The 21,318-nt window shown below is 40.3% G+C and overlaps 1 protein-coding gene across 10 annotated transcripts in view; it reads right to left on the bottom strand.

Moving 5' to 3' along the window:
- The window catches only part of LOC138920740 (phospholipid-transporting ATPase ABCA1-like), a 74,366-nt gene extending 53,103 nt beyond the window's left edge, over positions 1-21,263 (bottom strand). For 4 of the 10 annotated variants that reach the window (XM_070250912.1, XM_070250914.1, XM_070250915.1 and 1 more), the window contains exons 1-6: positions 21,127-21,263; positions 11,222-11,345; positions 9,199-9,261; positions 8,473-8,621; positions 6,663-6,787; positions 347-433 (exon numbers count right to left, since the gene is read on the bottom strand). In XM_070250912.1, coding sequence (XP_070107013.1) covers positions 415-433; positions 6,663-6,787; positions 8,473-8,592 — 264 coding nt within the window. In that variant the 5' untranslated portion in view covers positions 8,593-8,621; positions 9,199-9,261; positions 11,222-11,345; positions 21,127-21,263 and the 3' untranslated portion in view covers positions 347-414. Of the gene's footprint in view, positions 1-346; positions 434-634; positions 6,245-6,486; positions 6,788-8,472; positions 8,622-9,198; positions 9,262-11,221; positions 13,050-21,126 lie in introns of those variants that run through there. The other 6 variants (XM_070250920.1, XM_070250910.1, XM_070250917.1 and 3 more) reach the window with 5 other exon arrangements.
- Between the last annotated feature and the right edge of the window lie 55 nt (positions 21,264-21,318).

Here is a 21,318-nt window from a genome sequence, read left to right on the forward strand (position 1 = left end):
GCCTGAATCTCGAGGTTAAAACCTATCAGACAGGTTAGAGGCACTGGAGTTTTGACTGACTGTCTTCCACTTCAGTGTTCCTTTGAAAAGTTGTCACTTTTAGGAAATTATGTGATGGTGGTATCAATTGCAGTCATTGTGGACAGAGGGTCTCTCTGGTGTGAGATTGGCTCTATGCTTTACACCATGTTTGGTGTCATGAAAGTGTATAACTGCCTCTGCCTTTTTCCTTTTTTGTTCGTCTTTAGACTAGCTAAAACATTTCCTGGTGATAGCCAGGGGCTCTTTCATCCAGTCCACAGCCCTGATGGAGATTTATAAAGTAGCAGCGGGCCAGTGTTCTTACCATGTCCCAGACAAAACTGGAGAGCCAGTAGATGACAGGCTTCATTCTGCTGATGATCTGTAGGTGCTTCATTTTACTGATCTGCTCCTGGATCAGGAAGACAACAGAACTGGCTGGGATGAAGGACGTCACAGAGATGACACAGATGGACACAAGGATGTCCAATGACATGCTCTTCCGGAAAAGAGAAAGTCATTGAGAATCTGAGGGGTCACTGATGCAGTTGAGAACTCAATCAAGGAGGACACAAACACACATGAATATCTGATGCCCAGGGGAAAACATCTGTCCAATAAATAAAATCAGTTTATTTTATTCAGAGTTAAAACATGATTATTTCCAAGTCAAAAAGACTGAAAATTCAAATGCAAAACTGATTTCACTGAGTCTAAAAAAAGAGTCCAGTACCAAAATGAAAATATTGAAAGAGGTCTGAGAGTGGCCTAATGGCGTTCACTTTGGTCCACTATTCTTGACCTTATAAGAGCAGCAGGTTGTAAGTTCTCACAGACAAAGGACTGGTGTCACTTAAAAACAATAAACACAGAAATATTAGTGGGATACTATGCAAATAAGTGAGATTCTTACAGCTGTAAATAAATTTGAAAACAACAGTGTATAGCATATCAATCTGGTACAAAAATTCTAATACATTGTTATAAGAATGGTCTTATAAGCCCATTACACAAGGTATGGTATAAAATTCATAGTGACCTATATTGATATTCTGTGGGAGATAAGTAGAAACAATAATTGCCATGCTCCATACCCAGAATCTATACTTTCAATTATTAAATATACAGAGTAGCTCAGCCTTGGCTGACACAAGATCGGTAAATGCCAGTGATGGCTTTTATTCAGTAGTCTTAAACAATAAGCTGCTAGGTCATCTGATTTACATGCCAACTACTCCCATGTACCAGGACTCTGGGCCCATTTTTCTGACATGTCTTGGGATGCATAAAGTACCTTGGCCAGCTTCAAGTGTTTCTTCACTAGTTTGATGGCATCCTTAATTTTGACTTGGAGAAAGTGATTGAGAAGTAATGGCACCCAGGGGAAACCCACTATATCTATAAGAACAGCGTAAATTAAAACACAGACGGTGTGGAACATGATATCCCTTAGCAGAAAACATCACATGAGTATATACAAGCTTCATTCAGATGAATTTCCTCTTCAAAGAAAGTCCAAAGTTAGACAAAGTTAGACCTCGGCCTCCTCTAATGGATTCTGGCAATCTCTTAACTCTATGATTGCTGCCTAGGGGCTAATAGAAACTAAATAGGAAAGGGGAGGAGCCTGGGCCTGATTACAGACAGACTGAGACATCTGAGACATTGAGTAAAGAATGATCATTCATCTCACAGCTGCTCCTCCAACCTTGTGGGCTCAGGCCTGAACTTGGGTCTCAAGGCAAGCAGATGTGGAGTCAGGCTGAGCAGTGAGGGACACTGACCAGACAAGCTAAGGAGGGCTTATAGACAGGCTGTGGCTCTTTCCTAGCATGAGGGCCACCATAGGGGGGTCTAGTTTGCTCTGCTCAGAGTTCTGTGGGTCCTGGCCCTTGAAGAAAAGGCCAAGAGGAAAAGTGGGAAGCAGTGATGGAGGTAAGTTTTGAGGCATCCATGTAAGGTATCTCATTTTCCAAGAGGTATGAACGGACTTCAAGTATTCTTCCTTCTTTCTTTCCCAGTTCCACCTCTCCCTTCAAAACTAAAAGAGGGACAAATGGGTTGAAAAGCAGGGAAAATAGGTGGTTTTGATAACACCTCTTCCATCCAAATCCTTCTTGAATCCACGTAAAAAGCCTGAAAAACTGTCCTTGAGTACACAGGACCCTCTGAGAATCTGATTTGGCAAAAAAGCATTACTAGGATATAAGACATACTTTGGATTAAACCAATTCAAAAACCTCCTTATCAAATAAGATATGACTGAACTAGAAGCTTTTTTTTTTTTTTGAGGAAGATTAGCCCTGAGCTAACTGCTGCCAATCCTCCTCTTTTTGCTGAGGAAGACTGGCCCTGAGCTAACGTCTGTGCTCCTGTTCCTCTACTTTATACATGGGATGCCTACCACAGCATGGCTTTTGCCCAGCGGTGCCAAGTCTGCACCCGGGATCCGAACTTGTGAACCCCGGGCCGCCAAGAAGCGGAACGTGCGAACTTAAACACTGCGCCACCAGGCCTGGCCCCTAGCAGCTTTTTAAATTCAAAGTAAACCAAGCACATGTGTTTTATGGACCAGAATTGGGGCAGAAAACAAAACAAGGACAACAGTGACACATGTCCCTCAAACGTGGACCACAGTGTGACCAAACCTGCCCACAGGGCCCAGGCACCGCCATCAGCCAACCACCAAGACCTGGTCCATTCTGCTCTTGGCACTGGCCATTCACTTATGCCAAGCCAAAGTCTCCTCCAGGAAACTTTTCTAAACTACTAAACAATAGACAGTAAAATATGATGCTTTATAGTCACAAAACGTTTTTATTTAGGGAGTAGCATCATTGGCTATGCCTAATGACTTCTTCGATTCATACTGTTCATCCGAATCATACTGATGAATAGATTAGCTGTTACACCCATTTAAAATTGCTTGTCCTCACCCTGCAACCTGAATCCTGATAAAGCAGCAGAGAGAGATCACAAGCAGGCCTCTTCCTGAAATCCATCTCAGAAAAAATGGCTCAGCACTGCTTCCCACACTCAGAGTCTCAGAGGATGTCAGAGTTGAGGAGACCCGCAGAAGTTTTATGAGCCAGCCTCCCTAATTCAAAGATGAGGAAATAGGCCCAGGGACTCAGAGTGGCCAATACAAGGTCACCAGCTCATCTGTGGCAGAACCAGGGATGAAGCTGGACCTGTCACAGCCTGTCCTGTGTCACCACCACTGTGGGAGAGGCCACAGTGTCTCTTCCACAGCCCATTGATCCAGAGTGTTGTGTTCTGCCTTAAACACAAACAAATCAGTAACCTAGGCTGACTTTTCAAAATAGAGAAACAGGCTAAGCACCCTCAGATATGGGAAGAATGTGGTCCAAGCCCCCTGCCCTCAAACTCACACACTTTTCCCTCTGGCAAGAATTAAGATCAGGACTGAAAGAAACCCTCCTGAATGATACGTCATCCACTCCTTCTTGCCAAGCAGAAGCTCCCAGCCCACCCTGCACCCCCACCTGCTCAGTCACACAGGCAAGAGACTCACTTGTGAAGTAGGCAGCCCCCTTGGATTACTGTGAGACCACCAACTAGTCACTCACCCTCTTGGGGCTTATTTTCTCCATGGGTAAAATAAAAATATAAAATGACTTGTTTCTGACATACACCTTAATTAAACAATGTTGCATGTCAAATTTATCCAACAAAAAATAAAGTGTATAAAATGAAAAAAAATAAAATGAAATGATTTGTTTCAACAAGTTATTTCTAGTGTCCTTCCAGGTTCATAATTCTCCAACTTAAAGCAGAGCCACACTTCTTCTGTTAACTTGTATGTACTGAAAAATTGAATAAACAGTTTTGTGGGTTGCTCTCTAGTTTTCTCTCTAAAGCAACCAACTAAATGGAAAAGTCTAAGTGAAGACAGGGTGCCCTGCTGAAGCTCACACTCTAAAATATTCAAGAAATGATTGGCTGAGATAAAGTTAAATGCCACTGGAAAGTGTCCCAGTCAAATTCCCCTCAGTTCCACCACTTTTTACAAAACTTAAAATTTTAAAATTTGAGTTGTCAGTATAGAGATCCTGCCTTAAGACTGCCTCCAATGCACATCTCTCGTGCTCTTCATCCAAACTGTAGCCTCTGAGTCAGGGCTGTGCCTCTTGTCTTTCCAGCCTGGAAAACTGAAGCCACCTCTACCAGCACTGGGCTCTCTTATAAGCTCCTCACCTCTCTTCACTGTCTTACTCAGTTATCTCCTGACCAACCTTCGCCTTCTCCCACCCAGACACTTAGAGGCTTATGGGTATTCACTGAATTTATTTAAATAGTGCCTTAAAAAGGGATTTTGAAGAAAAATGTAATAAAAATATATGACTTTAAAAGAAGAAAATATGCGTTATTACAAAAAGTATGTCATCTTTTAAGCTTATTAAAGTGGAGAAGCTGATAAGCCACACTGCAAATTATATATAATGGCAGCCCACTGCTGCGCTTAAGCACAGGAGTTGGTGGAAGGGGGAAAAGGAGAAAGCATTTGACCAGTAAGTATAAAGAGCTATTAAATTCAATGTTAATATTCTATAGCAGTAAAAAATGTCCATAATGATTTGCTTTGCAAGATGTTAGACTCCCCAGATGTTTGTTCCTAGATGTTCTGATTAGGTTACTATATTAGCTTTTTTAAGATAAAAAATGATTCAAAGGACCAATGATGGTGGCCACAGTGTGGCATGCAGCTGATAAATGCAGTCGGTGTTTCAGAAATCAAAACAGGTGAAAAGCACAAGAAGCCAGCCATGGAGGGTCTAAAGTGGCACTCATGGTATTGGGTTTCCTTCCATACATGGGATCCAGAAGCCAGGATCTTTAGTGAGGGCATTCAAGAATTCCTGGGTTTCCACGTCCTCAGGAATGTCATTAATGTGGGTACGTGAGAAGCAGCCAGCTCAGTAGTTCCTTAAAACTAGGAATTGGGATGTAAAGAAGTTTTTAAGTTAAACACTTTATTAAGCACTTCCTGTGTGCGAGGTTCTTAAAACAGAAATGAATAAAACACAGATTCACCCACAAGGAGCTCAGACCCTGGCCACACATTAGGTATCAGGATGACAGGACTCTAAAGTGGAGATTGTATAAATATGTATAAAGTTGCATGTGTGTGTGCACATATATATGTATAAACACACACATGCATATACACATTTATGTTATGTATTTTAATATGAAGTAAAATTCATTAAGGATCAGTATTTCAAGAGTACTTTCACAATTATCCATTAGGCACAGAAAACCAGGGTTTTCTAGGAAAGGGGAGGCAGATTTTATTGACTGAATATTTGCATGGACAATTAGAAAGCAGACTACTGGGCACAGATTACAAACACATAACCCGCCCATGTTCCACAGCCCTGGGCAACACAGGGTGAGCCTGGAATAGAAAGCATAGAAGAATAAAGTAAACCTGAGATAGATAGATAGATAGACAGACAGACAGATAGATAGATAGATACATAGATTGATTGATTTTGTTTTTTTTTTAAGTATCCTTTGTCTTTATATCACTGACATGATCCCCTCCATCTGAAGGTCTATCAATACTACAGGAATGAAGAAAATTTCTGCTGAACAAGAGTGAGAAATTCCTTTATCCTTTTGTTTGAAGCACTGGATTGTTATAGAGTAGGGGTTATTTTTGTCTAAAGAGCAAACACTAGCCAGTATCTACAACCTACGAGTATAGATAATAAATGCTTGAATTGTACTGTGCAGAAAACAAGAACTTGGAGATGCAATGCTTTGACAGTATATGGAAGCCCTGTGATTAAACTACAAAAATTAAACATAGCCCGGCTGGTCTAGTGGTTAAGATTTAGCACTCTCACAACCACAGCTCAAGTTTATTTCCCTGTCAGGGAACCACACCACCCATCTGTCGGTTGTCATATTGTGGTGGCTGTGTGTTGTTGTGATGCTGACAGTTATGCCACTAGTATTTCAAATACCAGCAGGGTCACCCACGGTGGACAGGTTTGAGTGGCGCTTCCACACTGAGACAGACTAGGAAGAAGGACCTGGCCACCCACTTCTGAAAAAATTGGCCATGAAAACCTTTTGAATAGCAGCAGAGCATTGTCTGATACAGTGCTGGAAGGGGAGAGGATGGCGCAAAAAGACTACGCAGGGTTCTGCTCTGCTGTCCACAGGTTCGCTAGGGGTCGGAATCCATTCAGCACTAAAAACAAAATAAATATCGAAAGATATTATAGCTCAAAGATTTCTTTTGCAATTTTAGATAATAAATGCTTGATATTGTTGGCCTATATTGCTCTGATATTATCTATTATCTATAGCTCAAAAATTTCTTCTGCAAGGGCAGATTATTTACATAAACACATATGATGGTTCCTGACAACAGCAGTATAAGGAGGAAAGGAGCTCAAATGCGGCCACAGAGAACTATTATTTCAGGTTTTGTTCACTGCTGTTCTTTGCGTCCAATATTCGTTTGTGTAGGGGCTTTAACCACAGCAGATAAAATCCATTCCACTGTGGAAATCTTGAGATCACTTCCCCTTGGCCCTCAGCATAGTAAACACCTTTGGTCTGCCTGAGCTCACCTCTCTCCTTGGGTACAGAAGGCCAACACATACCTGACAAATGTATACTGTTCATTGTACATCCAGGGCTGAAGTTCCAGGCTGGGGTACTTGCCAAAGGGTGGCACAATCAGACTGAACACCAGGGCAATGCAGACAAACAGAGCTGGCAGGACAATCTATAACCAAGGGGCGAAGGGGGAAAAGGAATGCCAGAAAAACAGCAAGTTTTAGAAAAACCAAACGACAAGCTCCTACACATCCAGCCAGCACCCAGACCAGCCAGCATGCAAATGAGGAACACAGGGCCCATACTCCAGCTCCACCAAGGCATTCTTGATGGCTTGGAAGCTGTGGAGTCTAAAAACTAAATCTCTTCCCTTTAAGGGATATCTGGAAGCTAGCAGCCGGAGCTACCAGCCTTAGCTACCTAGGAGAGACACTAAGCTGAAAACTTCAGAGAGTAAACAGTGGTCACATGTCAGGGTGACTTAGAACATTGAGTCCTGCCGTCTTCCCTCTGAAAACCTGAGAAAGACACACTGGGCCATGAGCCCAGCTCAGCTCAGAGGAAGGCTGAGATGAGAAGCCCTGGACCAGAAGCCAGAAGACCTGAAGTCTGGTTCTGTCTCTACTACAAGCGGATCCATGTGAAGTCATTTCCTCCTCTGGCCTCAGTTTCTCATTTGTAATCTGAGACCGAGACTAGATGACCCATTCAGATCCCACACTCTGATAAACCCACTCTACAGCAATGTCTCCAAGAAAGGGAAAGCAGCCATTGTCTCCCTTGATGGCCTCAAAATGGATAATTATCTAAATCCTCTTGTACCTCCTCAAACTTTACCCCTGTACCTTCTCTGAGAACAAGGACCTGTACATACTTTATAAGAAAACTGTAAGGTTCTTCCATTTATTCCTAAAAAATCTATGCTTAAAAAACCTTAAAGATTTAAATGATGCCCCTGGGTCTAATAAACTAGGGTTTCAATGCATAAAATTATTACTGAGTGAATAATTACATGGGAAAGTACTGAAATAAGAATTACCTCATTCAAATACCTTTACAACTCTAAGCAGTAGTATCATTCTCATCAATCAACAAACAAGTTAACAGAGACTAAGTAACTTGCGCAAAGTCACACAGCCAATAAGTAGCAGAACCAGAATTCAAATCGAGGTCTGGATGCTCCAAACTCACACTCTCTGCATCACCCGCAGTGTGTAGGCAAGAATCTCTGCAGACTCTTCCTCTGTGCTACTTGACTTCATAGACTGGAATAATTTTCTCCCTCCTAACCAAGCCAGTTAGCATGCAGACTCTGACACACAGGCAGTAAGAGTACCGAGTCGTCTCTCTTCATCAATTTTTTTCTGACCTCTCTGGTTATCTTTTCTACCAGTTTGCAGTTAAACATCAGTTTAGAGAAAAATAATATTTCCAATAAGTTCATATGTCAAGCGCATCTGGGCATATCAGCTCTTAGGTTATGGAAATTGAATTTGCCCAGCCAGGTTTTCTAAATTTGTCCTTGTTATGCTCTCCTCTACAATAAAACTAATATTAAAATAATAATAATAATAATTACTAATGTGAGGCCTAGTCTAAGCACTCACTCATTTTAACCCTCATAACAACCCCATGTCACAGGTCCTATTATTGTCCCCATTTTACAGCTGAGGAGACTGAGGCACAGAGGAGTAACCTGCCTGCAGATACACCAGTGGCAAGAAGCAGAACTGACATGGAAAGATGGATAATCTGGCTCCAGCATCCGTCTCATACCCACGATGCTATCCTGCCTCCACTGGTCAGGGGGACCACCCATGAGGCCGAGTCCTTGCCTGGAACAGCACTTCTCACCTGAGCAAAGAATCCCTTGCGACTCCGTCTGGCAATCAGCAGCCTCTTCCACAAAAGGGCCACAAACTGTTGCTGTGTGAGCTTCCAGCCCTTCACCTGGTAGGAGCCTTTGCCGTCCATCCCGCTGAGCAGGTCTGTCTCTCTGGATTCTGCAAGAAGCCAACACTCAAGGTCACCTATTACCTTAGGCACTTTTGACATCACCATGCTCCTCTTTCTGGCATTTTCAGCAAGGCTTCAAATCAATGAGATAAATATGAACAATAGAACAGAAAATTGGGTAATGCTAATAAAGTGAGATCTCAAAAAATGAAAATAATATGGCCTATAAAATTATGAAAATATGCTCAATTCATAAGAAATCAGAGAAATGTATATCAAATTGAGCTATTACTCACACATAAATAGGCAAATATTAAAGTCTTACAGTGGAAGAACTAGAAAGAATGTAGAGAAAAAGGAAATCCCATTCACGGCCAGTGGGAGTATGAACTGATACTTTAAAGATCAAATAAGCAAGAACCAGTGAAGCTGACTCAGTAATTCTACTTATAGGTTGTGCCCAAGGAGATATGCATAAAGTTACTCACTGAAGCATTATGTATAAAATAAACATAAGGAAACATTTAAATATCAACAGGGAAAGAATAATGAAGTTATGGTATACTCAAACACTGGATTATTGGAGAGTAATTAAAATGAATGAACCAGCTCTAAACTACTTACTTTGTTACTTTTGGCAAGTCTCCTAGCCTCTTTGAGCTTCTTGTTCAATGTTTTTCTTTTAATCTGTAAAATGGAAATATAAACTTCACAAACTGAAATGAAAGAGAATAAGAAGGGATTAAGTAAAAGACAATACACTTGAAGCTCCTGCCTGATATCAGGCACATTGGAATCCGATGTTCTCTTGTCTGTGAAATAGGTTATCGGTGACAACCTATTAGGTTTCTACCTAATAGGTTTCTCTGAGAAAGAGCAATAGGAATGGGATATGTGATTTGAAAATTTTAAGTAAATATTCACTAAAACCTCTTTAAAAATGAGAAGGGCAGCTAAACAGGAATGAGGAAAGGATTAACCAAGCAAGTGAAAGACCAGCTCTCATTAATGAGATAATCATAAACGAGACTCTGGTAACATGCATCAAACAACACGCCTCTTTCCAAGAAACACACAGGCTCGGGACCATCTGATAGTCAGTGAAAAAACTATGAAATAGGAATTATACTGCCTCCATATACTGAGTGAGAACTTCATATGATTTCACAGGGTGTGAAAACTATGAACTATAGTTTTTAATACTTAATGCCTTTATTTGAGAAGAAAATCATCTTGAATATGAAGCCTACTTCTAGGAATACGTACTATTAAGTTACCTTGAAAAGTCAACTTAGAGTGTTTTTCAGAGGGAATTTTAATCTGAGTAGTGCTGATTTCCCATAAACTATGTGTCTGTCAATTTTCATAAGAGACAGAGGGACACTTGAACTTAGATGATAGAATGTGTTTGGGAAAATCCTAGGCTGTATCCTGAAGGACCTAACAAGGGGCAAAAGAGACAACAGGCCCTCTGTGTTTGGACACAGTCAACAAGCCCCTTGCATTAATGCTCTGGTCCTCAATACAATATTCAGAATAAATAAAACAAAACAAATTATAAGGACGCTACAAAAGTAATCAGTGATGGTCAATGAAACCTAAAACAGATTAAAAAGTGAAGTGATTATTCAGCTAGAAGGTACCTGGGACAATTTGTGGAGCTAAAGAAAAATACACTGGAGAACACTGGATAATGGGTGTTCATTTGAAAGAGAAACTTCAGGAAAAAAATATGTCACAAACTAAGTCCATTTAAAGCTAGACGGTGTCTCAACTTATACCTAGTAAAGAAACTGGCCATTTTTGGAAAAAATTCCAAAACAAATAGCACAGGGTCAGAAATACTTCCCCCATAACATTTCTTCCCAACTCCAGTGGGAAGCACGAGGATTATTCAAAGCAATAGATATGCAAGGCCTATTTTAGGACATAATTACATTTATTGATGAGAAGTTTTAAAATGTCATCAGAACTAGAATTCACTTTCCAATGGAAAACATAAAGAAAGCTAATTAATATGGGATATCTAAAAAGGGATATAATGGATATATATTAAACACATATGTTCATGTTTTAGTAATAAAAACAATTTGTTTTATTAATAGAAACATTAAATAAATTCACACTATATTTAATATTGAGCTGCTCACAAATATTTCCTGCTACTTATGTTAAGAGGACCAGAAGCAAAGAGGCTGATAGAGAAATATCAGGACATGTGGACAAGCTCAAGAAGAACCATCTAGTCCTTTTTCCTTCTCACAGTATTTAATTCACTGATCAAAACACAGCAGGTGCTTAAGAAATATTCACCGATATGAATAGGAAACTGTTAAGGAAGCACTGAATGAAAATTGAATTACTTTTTATTACCAACTACTTTTATTAATAATAATAAAAATAAACCCATAAACGTGATGGTAATTCACCTTTACTGAAGTTTTTTCCCCAAAACATAATCTCGCATAACACACACCAAAAAAGGAACTGTGAGCTAACGCCACAATAAATACCTATAGCTTAAATTACAGGAACTCAAAAATAACAACAAAAATAAACATATGCACACACTGAGACCTAATAAAGGCAAAGCTAGACTATACCACCACCTAGTGGCCTCAGAATACAGCACCAAGAGAGCACTTACCCAGGCATGTATCACCAAATACGAGAATGCGGAGTTCACGTGTACAGCTACTGCCTTCCTATTCAGTTGGGCCAGCATTGGATCCATGTTTCCTCTTCCTTGTGCAGATTTGCAGGAGTCTGACCTTTGGACAAAACCAAGCAGGAACATCATCAAGTGGATTGCCGCCTTTGCCCCCTTCATATAATTTCCACCACCCTTGAACTGATACCCGTCTGTTATGGGAGGTGTAAAAATGCATCTTCACACTTATCAGACTAAATGAACAGTAATAGAAAAATTGGTCAGAAAAACCTCATATGCCGTTATTAAGGGTATGAATTTATAAGACAGTTTGGCACTATTCAGTAAAGATGAATATGTACATACCTTATGACCCAGCAATTCCTCTCCAAGGTAAATAATCTAGAGCAGTGGTTCATAACCCCCAGTACACAGATCCCCAAGGGGTCTATGGATAGAATTCAAGGGGTCCAGTAACTTGGATGGGAAAAATCTTTACTGTCACCAACTTCTAACTGAAAATAAGCATTTCATTTGAATATGAATATAGGCAACAAACCACAATATTATTAACAGGACCTGAGACTTTGTGACCAATAAATATCATAGATTATCAAATTCTAGTTACACTTGTGGCACATCTGTCAAAACTTCTTTTATGTTCATCACTACTTCAAAATTATGATAGCTGATAAATCCAACGATAGATCTTGTTATTTAGCACCTTAATAAAGAAGCAGGTCTATTTCTTTATCAAGAATTTACTTCTATACTTTGATGATTCTAGCCATATATAATCTGTTTTCTATGTAACCCTATGTATTTTCTAGACATATAAAAACATTAGGGTTCCATAAATTCACAAGATTTCCAAGGGGTTTTATGGCACAAAAAAGTTAGGGATCCCTGCCCTAGAGACATTCTTCACATGGAAACAGGAAATACTTATTTAAAAATTCAAAACACCCTTGTCCATCATAGTCAAATGGACAAATAAAGACATATCCATACAATGGAATAGCATACAGCAGAGAAATGTATTAATTACTGTGACTGCATCAACATACGTGATTTTTCAAAAACCTTATGTCAAAGCTAAAAATCAAGTAACAGGATAATAATGGTCTGATTCCATTTACAGAAAGTTCTAAAATATAGGCTAACCAAAAGAATATATTGTTTAAAGTTATATACAAATGTAGTTGAATTTTTTTTTAATGATTTTTATTTATTTTTTCCTTTTTCTCCCCAAAGCCCCCCGCTACATAGTTGTGTATTCTTCGTTGTAGGTTCTTCTAGTTGTGGCATGTGGGACGCTGCCTCAGCGTGGTCTGATGAGCAGTGCCATGTCCGCACCCAGGATTCGAACCAACGAAACACTGGGCCGCCTGCTGCGGAGTGCGCGAACTTAACCACTCGGCCACGGGGCCAGCCCCAAATGTAGTTGAATTTTAAAGAAAATGAATGCAATTTTTAACACAAAATTCTGGATCATGGTTACTTGAGGGAGGTCGGGAGGGTGTTGTAAGGAGGAAAATGTGACCAGAAAGGAACATGTATTGGACATATAAGTTACTGGCAACATTCTATTTCTTAAGCTTGGTGTCAGGGTAACAGGCATTCACTTTATTATTATTCTTTAAAGTGTACAGATACATTATATACACTTTTGTATGTATGATACATGTTTCCTGTTACCTCCTCAGATAGACAACCTCAGTCCACCCAATCTCAAATAACTACCAGTTGCTCTATATCACATTAGCCTATTTTAATAATCCAGATTTCTCTAGCTTTGGACTATCTGTCCTTTGGACAACTTGTCAGAAATTTAGGATAAACAACAAAAATTTTCAACGTCCTTACTTTATGTGTTTTTTAGTCAGTTTAGGGATTTTTTTTAAGTCACAGAAAAACATTTTTTTTTAGGCATCTTTTTTTTTTTTAAAATTGGCACCTGAGCTAACAACTGTTGCCAATCTTTTTTGTTTCTCTCCAAATCCCCCCAGTACATAGTTGTATATATTTTAGTTGTGGGTCCTTCTAGTTGTGGCACGTGGGATGCTGCCTCAACGTGGCCTGATGAGTGGTGCCATGTCCAAGCCCAGGATCTAAACCAGCGAAACCCTGAGCCACCGTGGCGGAGCGCTCGAACTTAACCACTCGCCCACAGGGCCGGCCCTGAAAAACATTTCTTTTTAAATACTGTTTACAAGCTATTTTCCACCACAAATCTACAACTACCTTAAAGATCACACATCTTTTAAAAAGAAATGGTAAATGGAACTAGTTTTACACTCTGGCTTCAATCCCTGGACGTGCCACTTATGAGAAGTGAACCTGAGAAAATTATTTCTCTCTCAGAACCTCACCTTTCTCACTGAGAGATAAAATTTAACTCACAAAGATTTGAGGAAAATTAAAACCTGTGAGAAAGTGACTAGGAGATTGTCTAGGCACCTAGCAGCACTTACTGATGTTCTCTCTCACTACATTGCAGCCATGAATTTATTTCACTATCTGTTAACTATTTTCATCTTGAAAATTCCCTCTACCTTTCTGCTGGCTAGATGCAGTTGACAGTGGGACTCTCCAGACGGTAAAGCCTATCTGTAGAGGGTAGAAGAGAAGAAGCAGCCTGGGTCCTTAATTCACCATGTATAGAAGAGCTGCTTGCCAGTTAGGAAAACTCACTTTAGTTCTTAAAGAAGAAGAAATAAAATCCTATTGTATTTGAGATGTTATTTATTTTAGTGTCTATTTTTTACAGCAGTTTAGCCTATTCTACTTAATATACAGTATTCCTGAAGGGTTGAACATATATGCAGTAGTCTAGAAAGGTTGAACATTCAGGAATGCCAGAGACAGCTGTAGGGGTCAGAACCAGTCAGAAACAAATAAGTGAATGGCTACCTGCCAAATACTGAGATTTCCAACCTCCTTTACCTCCTCAGTCACAGGAAACTGGTAATAAGGCTTATAACTCACAGATGGGACTCTGGAAGTTTCCTCAAAGGGTAACTGAATAGACTAACAGAGATGACTTACAGATGATAACAGATGGGGCTATTTCCCTGCAAGGAAATAATGCTGTCAGAAAATCCCCTACAGTGACGCCCACTGTGAACACGTCCCACCCATGCTCAAAGAGCTTTCAAATTTGTCTCATTCCAAAATATGAGCTGATAACCAAGATCACAAATACAAAAATATTTTAGGAAAAACACTAGTACCAAAGCAGAAATCAAATAACAGAAAAACAGAATAAAACTTAAAAGAAATAGAACTAATGCAGGAAGAAGACATACAACAATAACTAAAAAATAAACACATGTAATTAATGTCCACAGAGAGAGAAATATTAAACTCATGAAACAAAAAGAGGATATTATTTCTGTAAGGAGAGAGAGAGAAATAAAGAAATATTCTGGGAAAGGGATAAAAAAGGAGCTCTTGGAAAGAAATACTGTGAAAGTAGAAGTTTAAAATTCAACAGATGAGTTAGAAGATGAAATTGTTGTACCTTACCCCAAAAAACCTAGGCTAAAAAAGTAGAGATGTAAAATAGCAGAAAAAGGAAAGTTAGAAGATCAAGTGGAGGCATAACGTTTGAACAACAAAGTTTCAGGGATTGATAAGAGAAGAAAAACATCCAAGAAACACAGAAACTTTTCAGGATTGAAGAGTGTCCAGATTAAGAGGGTACACTGATGGATGAAGAAAAATACCTATGCCAAGGCACATTATTGTAAAATTTCAGAGTGCCAGGGACAAAGAGAAAAACATAGAAGGTTCCAAAGAGGGAGAGAGCAACAGGTCACATCAAAGAATCATGATTCAGAATGGCATGAGTTTCTCACTAAAAGCTATAATACAATGGAGAATTACCTTTAAAAATATGAGGATAAATTATTTCCAATGTAGATTGTTATACCCACTCAAAATATAAATCAAGAAGCTTGGCAGAATAAAACATTTTTAGAGATGCAAGTCTCAAAAGTTTAAGTCCCATGTACCCTCTCCTAAAATTAAGAGTAAAAAAAAAAGATAGATGATCCTAGAAACAGGAGGTCCAACACAAGGCAAATGAGATTCCCCAGGATATCAGTGAAAAGAGATCCCAGAATTACTACCATGCCATCTTAGAGAACAACTAGTCCACACTGGAGCAAGAAAACAAAGGATTCACAAAAAACAACTCTAGAAGACGAAACTGATAAGCTGATTAATGGGTTTAATCATATAGAAATGAACATAGAAAGGAATTTATTCTTTTGTCAAAGAATCTGGTGAATAGTAAGTGACAGTAAGGAAAACAATAGAAACAAAGCAAAGACAGAGAAAAAAGAAATAGTCATAGGTTTAAGCCATAAGACAGGGGCTTAAACTAGAAGATGATTTCTCATGTAAAAGAAGTCCAGACATGGGCAGTCCAGGGCTCCTAGCATGGTGTTCCACGGCATCAGAACCCAGGCTTCTTCTCTCATGTTCCACCATCTTCAGCATGTGACTTCTACCTCATACTCCAAGCCATGAGATCCACACTCCAGGAAGCAGAAATAATAAAGGGACACAGAGGGGAATAACCCCTCCTACACAGCTTTAAGATCACTCACAGTGGGTCATAAATGCACCAGCACATCTCACTGGCTAGGACTTAGTCACATGGCTGCACCAAGCTGCGTGGGTTCTATTATGTGAACAAACTTTTGAGACCGCTCTCCCTGGCCTAATAGGCAAATCTAGCAAGCGAGCAGCATAGGCTTAAAGTCAGTATGATAAGAATCCATGCTGTACTGTGAAGCAGCCATTCAGGCCTCATAAGCTTGTATCTAAATGACCTTCAACCCTCACCCCAGGACTGAAGACACCAGCAGGATGAATCAGGAACAGGAAGAGATAATGGGTACTTCACTCTCACATTTCCCAGCTACTTTTCTTAGAGATTCAGAGAAAAAGTAACAGCCCTGGTCCTTGCCTCCCTCCCCACATAGATAACATCAACATTACAACACTTGTTTGATGTATAACCAAAAAGTTCTTGTTCATGTTATCGGTGAAGTATATGAATATTAGACATGTAATATCTTTCCTGCATGTCCACTGCTTTGTTAAACTGCCTCAGACCTGCAGACTTCAGTGCTTATCATTCCCAGTCCTCAGGGTTAATGGAAAGAACTAATGGCACTATCAAAACAATTGGTAAAAATTTCAGAAGCACTTAATCTCTCATGGCCAAAAGCTCTTCCACTGGTGCTCCTCAATCTTAGATTACAACTTTTGGTAAACATCTACTGTCTCCCTTTTACATAACAACAGGATGGCCTATGCAATTAGATGAAGGAATGTATAAACCATCTTTGCTCAAGGGAGATATATTACATTATTGTCAAGGTCCTATTAAGACAGTAAAAAGAAACTTAAAAATTGGTAGCAGATTCTTTTCCCAGTGAGCTCCTGGGAGATGAAGAATTTAAGGATCGTGGACTACACCCTCTAATATTTTGTTACTGGAAGAGACACCAAATTAAAGACTCTGCAGCCCCACTGGAAAGGACCATAAGAGGTATTCTTAACCAATCCATGTGCTGAAAAATTAAAAGGCATAAACTCATGGATTCATATTTCTCACTTAAAAAAGGCCTCTCCTCCTGAGTGGACTTCAACGTCTGTTACTGATATCTGGCTTCAACTGACTAAGACAAGTGCTACCAAACCAGGATGAGAAGAGGTCGACATCTCACATGGACAGCTTTCCCAAGAGTCCAGACCACACCAGTAATTAAGGGACAGTATTCATTATTTTTGTTTCATACTGTACTCACCCACTCTTGTCACAGCATTTGTCTTTCCAAGCCATCCCAATTCTTATATACTATTGGTCTTGGGCAAAGGCTACCACTTTTAGTCCAAGAAACAGTGAGCCCATAGGTAAAATACTCATGTATAATTCTAAAACCCAGAGTCTAAGATCTATCTTATACAAACCTGTTCTAAATCTTCTTCTTAATTCTAACTTCACAGGATATACCTATTATATAGGACACATCAGGGGAAACTTCTTCCAGGGGACATTTTTGGAAGAAAATTTTAAAAACTAACAGAACAGACCAATATCAGCATTACTGTGTAGCTATAGGGGTAGGTGATAAAATTTTTAAAGCTGATACCCGGTTGCAACGAGTTTTTTATTAAACCCTGTGTCTCCTGTCATAGTGCAATGTGCCCCCATTCCCCTAAACCTTGTTTTTGTGGGTGGACTCCCAAAACCAGGCCCTATGTCAACAAAAGACAGTTAAGTCCTGTTGGGGTAAAATGGTGGACTATGATAGATAGTCATCCTCCCAAAATCCATGAGAGCCAACTCTCACAGGGAAGCCCTCTGGTCAACACAAACAACCCTATTATTGGGGGTTATGATCACCCATTTAAATTTGGTTTGAGGGACTCAACATTTCTGGGTAAGTACTCTATATCCAAATTGTAGCCAGATGATAATGCCCCAATGGAATCAACATATCTGATATGCGTGTGTGGCTAAACCAGCACGGGCCTATGAAACAATGCCGAACCACATTTGCTGCAGATGCCCAAGAAACTCACTTATTTGAAACTTACGGGCCGCCAAACCTATGGGAAATAATTGAGGGAACCTGCACCATTGTTCTGACTGCTCTAGTGCTTAGACTATGGTCTAATAAAAAACAGAAGGTGGTACAACTTGTGGGGATAGGGACTATCCATGACAACTATCAGATACTTCCTATAGGGAGCCAGTGGGCCCTTCTTGCCCCAAATGAAACTATACTACAATAGGAACCTAGCTCGGTTCTAGGTTGTAAACAATACAGAGGAATGATGGAACTCAGAAATAACTCTGACTAGGCCTATGATAAAAACTCCTATTCAGGGGCTGGCCCCGTGGCCGAGTGGTTAAGTTCGCGCGCTCCGCTGCAGGCGGCACAGTGTTTCGTTGCTTCAAATCCTGGGTGCGAATATGGCACTGCTCATCAAACCACGCTGAGGCAGCGTCCCACATGCCACAACTAGAAGGACCCACAACGAAGAATATACAACTATGTAGCGGGGGACTTTGGGGAGAAAAAGGAAAAAATAAAATCTTTAAAAAAAAAAAACAAAAAAACTCCTATTCAAACAACATACGGTATATGGTAAAGGGTTGATTTTGCTGGGAGGGAATAAGAAATCATACTGTTCAACTATCAGATCACTATTGCACCAAACAGAATTTAACAGTTCAGGTGTTTGCTGTAACATGGAAATTATAGGAAAGATTCATCTTCTGAGGTTAATAAGACATGATAACACAGATGAAGAAAATTATATCTATTGGGAGCGCGAACTAAGACCCCCAGCTGAAGTTAAGGTCATGGAAAATGAATGGTCTGAGGAGACATTAGATTTGGCTTCTCAAGAAGTGCAAGATGCACTGCACGCTCATCTACTCACATTGATATTATAAAAACTGTGTTCACAATTGTAATCTTGATTGCATTAATTATTCTGTTGTTCCAATGTTATGCGAGCTGTCAAAGGAGGCAACAACAGGACAAGGCCCAGATCATGTTAGACAGGAAGATAGAAGTGATCCAGAATGCATTTTTAATGAATGACTTGAAAGATAGGTAGGGAAATGAGAGGAACCCCACCGTGTTGGAGGAAAACCAAAGGAGATCCTCATTGGTCATGAATGCAACCATAGGTTGAGGATGACCAGAAGGGGGGATTGTGAACAAACTTCTGAGACCACTCTCCCTGGTCTACCAGGCAAATCTAGCAAGTGAGCTGCATAGACTTAAAGTCAGTGCAATAAAAATCCATGATGTGCTGTGAAGCAGCCATGCAGGCCCTATGAGCCTGTGTCTAAATGACCTTGCAACCCCTCATCTCAGGACCGAAGAGTCCAGCAGGATGAATCAGCAATGGGAAGAGAGAATGGGTCCCATGCTCTCACATCTCCCAGCTGCATTTCTTAGAGGCTGAGGGATAAAATAATGACCTGGTCCTCACCTCCCTCCCCAGATAGATAACACCAACATTACAACCCATGTTCGATATATAACCAAAAAGTTCTTATTCATGTTATCTTTGAAGTTTATGACTATTAGACGTGTCAGCTCTTTCCTGCACATACACTGTTTGTTAAAGGGTATATAAATGGCACTCAGATCTGTAGACCTTGGAGCAGCTCCTCAGAATACTCTGTAGGACTGTTTCTTAGGACTCAAGTTCCTCACTTTGATTACTGAATAAACTCCTTCATTTAAACATTACCTAGACTCTTTATTTCATTTGACAATTATGAACTTAAAAAGAAAGGAGGGGAGAATGGATATTGGGAAATAGCTAGCAGTCTCTGCTACCTCCCTCCAGCACTTTCCATACTCCATATCCTACTATGTTTTCTTCATAGTATCTATTAATCGCTGATATCGTTTTCTCTCCATTTGTTTATCTGTTTTCCTCAAACTAAGTTCCAAGAGAACAGGGACTTTTTATCCCTGTCTTTTGTTCACTCCTGTATCCGCTTTTCTACAAAGTGCCTGAAGCATAGAAGGAATTTAATAAATCTGGGTTGAATGAATGAATTGTTAATTCTGGTGGTGGGGAGGAAACGCCTAAGAAAATAAATTTAAACATAAAGACCCAGTACAGGCACAGATGATGCTTTCTTTCATCTTGCTTGGTTAGAAATGGATGCCCATTGATTAAAAAAACTGACTCACCACAAGTGGAATTACTAATTTTAAAAAGTCCCCCTTCCTCTGAACAGATGATTCCAAAGTCTTTGCACAAGCCACAACCAATACAACCACAGGTGATAGCCCTGTAATAATTCCATAGTCTTAACAAAACAAGCAATATTACTTGAATGTGTGCAATAATGTAACTATTGTTTGTGTATAGTGTGTGATAATGTAATTAGTAATAAAAATGTAAACATTACTATAAATTAATAATGTAACAATTAACTATTATCAATGTAAGTATTATCAGATATGGGAAGGGAAGTGTATTTGAGGGTAATGGTATGTACGAGACCTAAATCCTTGTTTTCCAAGCAACAGATACTATCTACAACTGGAAATATCAAGAAACACTAGAAAATGCCTATAATTTAGAAAAAGGGAAACAAACATTAGAAGAAACAGCTGAAAAATGTCAAAAGTAGTTATTCTAGGGACCAATAATCAGGGATGGGGAGGACAAGATCAGAGGTCAGCTGTTTTGCTTTTAAGGCTTACAAAACGATCTGATCTCAAATTAAGTACGTTTAAATTTGACTTTTTCATATCTAGATCAGTGCCCCCAATCCTCTGAGCTCCTGAGAAACACAATCTAAATCATTTTTAGGCGCCTAACAAGGTCACACTGGGGGTGGCCATAGGAAGAGATGCTGTTAGTGCCTTCCAATCGGTTCACGCACCTAGCGACCCTGTGCACAGCACAGCGGAACCCCGCCTGGTCTTTCTGCGCCATCCTCTCGCCTTCTGGCGCTCTATCAAACAAAGCTTCATTTTCATGCCCAATTTTTTGGAAGTGGGTGGCCAGGCCCTTCTCCTAGTCTGCCTCAGTCTGGAAGCTCCGCTGACCTGTCCGCCATGGGTGACCCTGCTGGTATTTGAACTACCATTGCCACAGCTCTCAGCATCGCAGCAACACGCAGCCGCCACCGGCGGACAACAGCCAGGCGGGCGCTGTGGTTCCCTGACCGGAAACGCACCTGGGGGTGGCGGGGAGAGCCCCTCATCTTAACCTTTAGACCACGGACAGGGAGAGAGAATTCACTTAGAGCAGAACAGTGGAGGCTCCCTGGTCGGCAGCTACACGCGCATCATACCCAACAAAACCCTCCACCATCGTAACACAAAGCATCACACCTGCGCATCCATCCTCCCCCTCACGGACAGACACCCGCGTCCACACACACATTCACGAGTCGTTCCCAACTGCGCGTGGAAATGAGGCGACGGGCCCGGAAAGCAGGTCCGGGGCGACCTCAGCCTTCAGCCAATCCTAACGTCCCCTCGGGCGTTCCGGGTGAGACCGTCTGAGGAAACCCAGGGAACCCG

Source organism: Equus caballus, chromosome 25 (genome assembly GCF_041296265.1).
Source record: "Equus caballus isolate H_3958 breed thoroughbred chromosome 25, TB-T2T, whole genome shotgun sequence".
Taxonomy (NCBI): domain Eukaryota; kingdom Metazoa; phylum Chordata; class Mammalia; order Perissodactyla; family Equidae; genus Equus; species Equus caballus.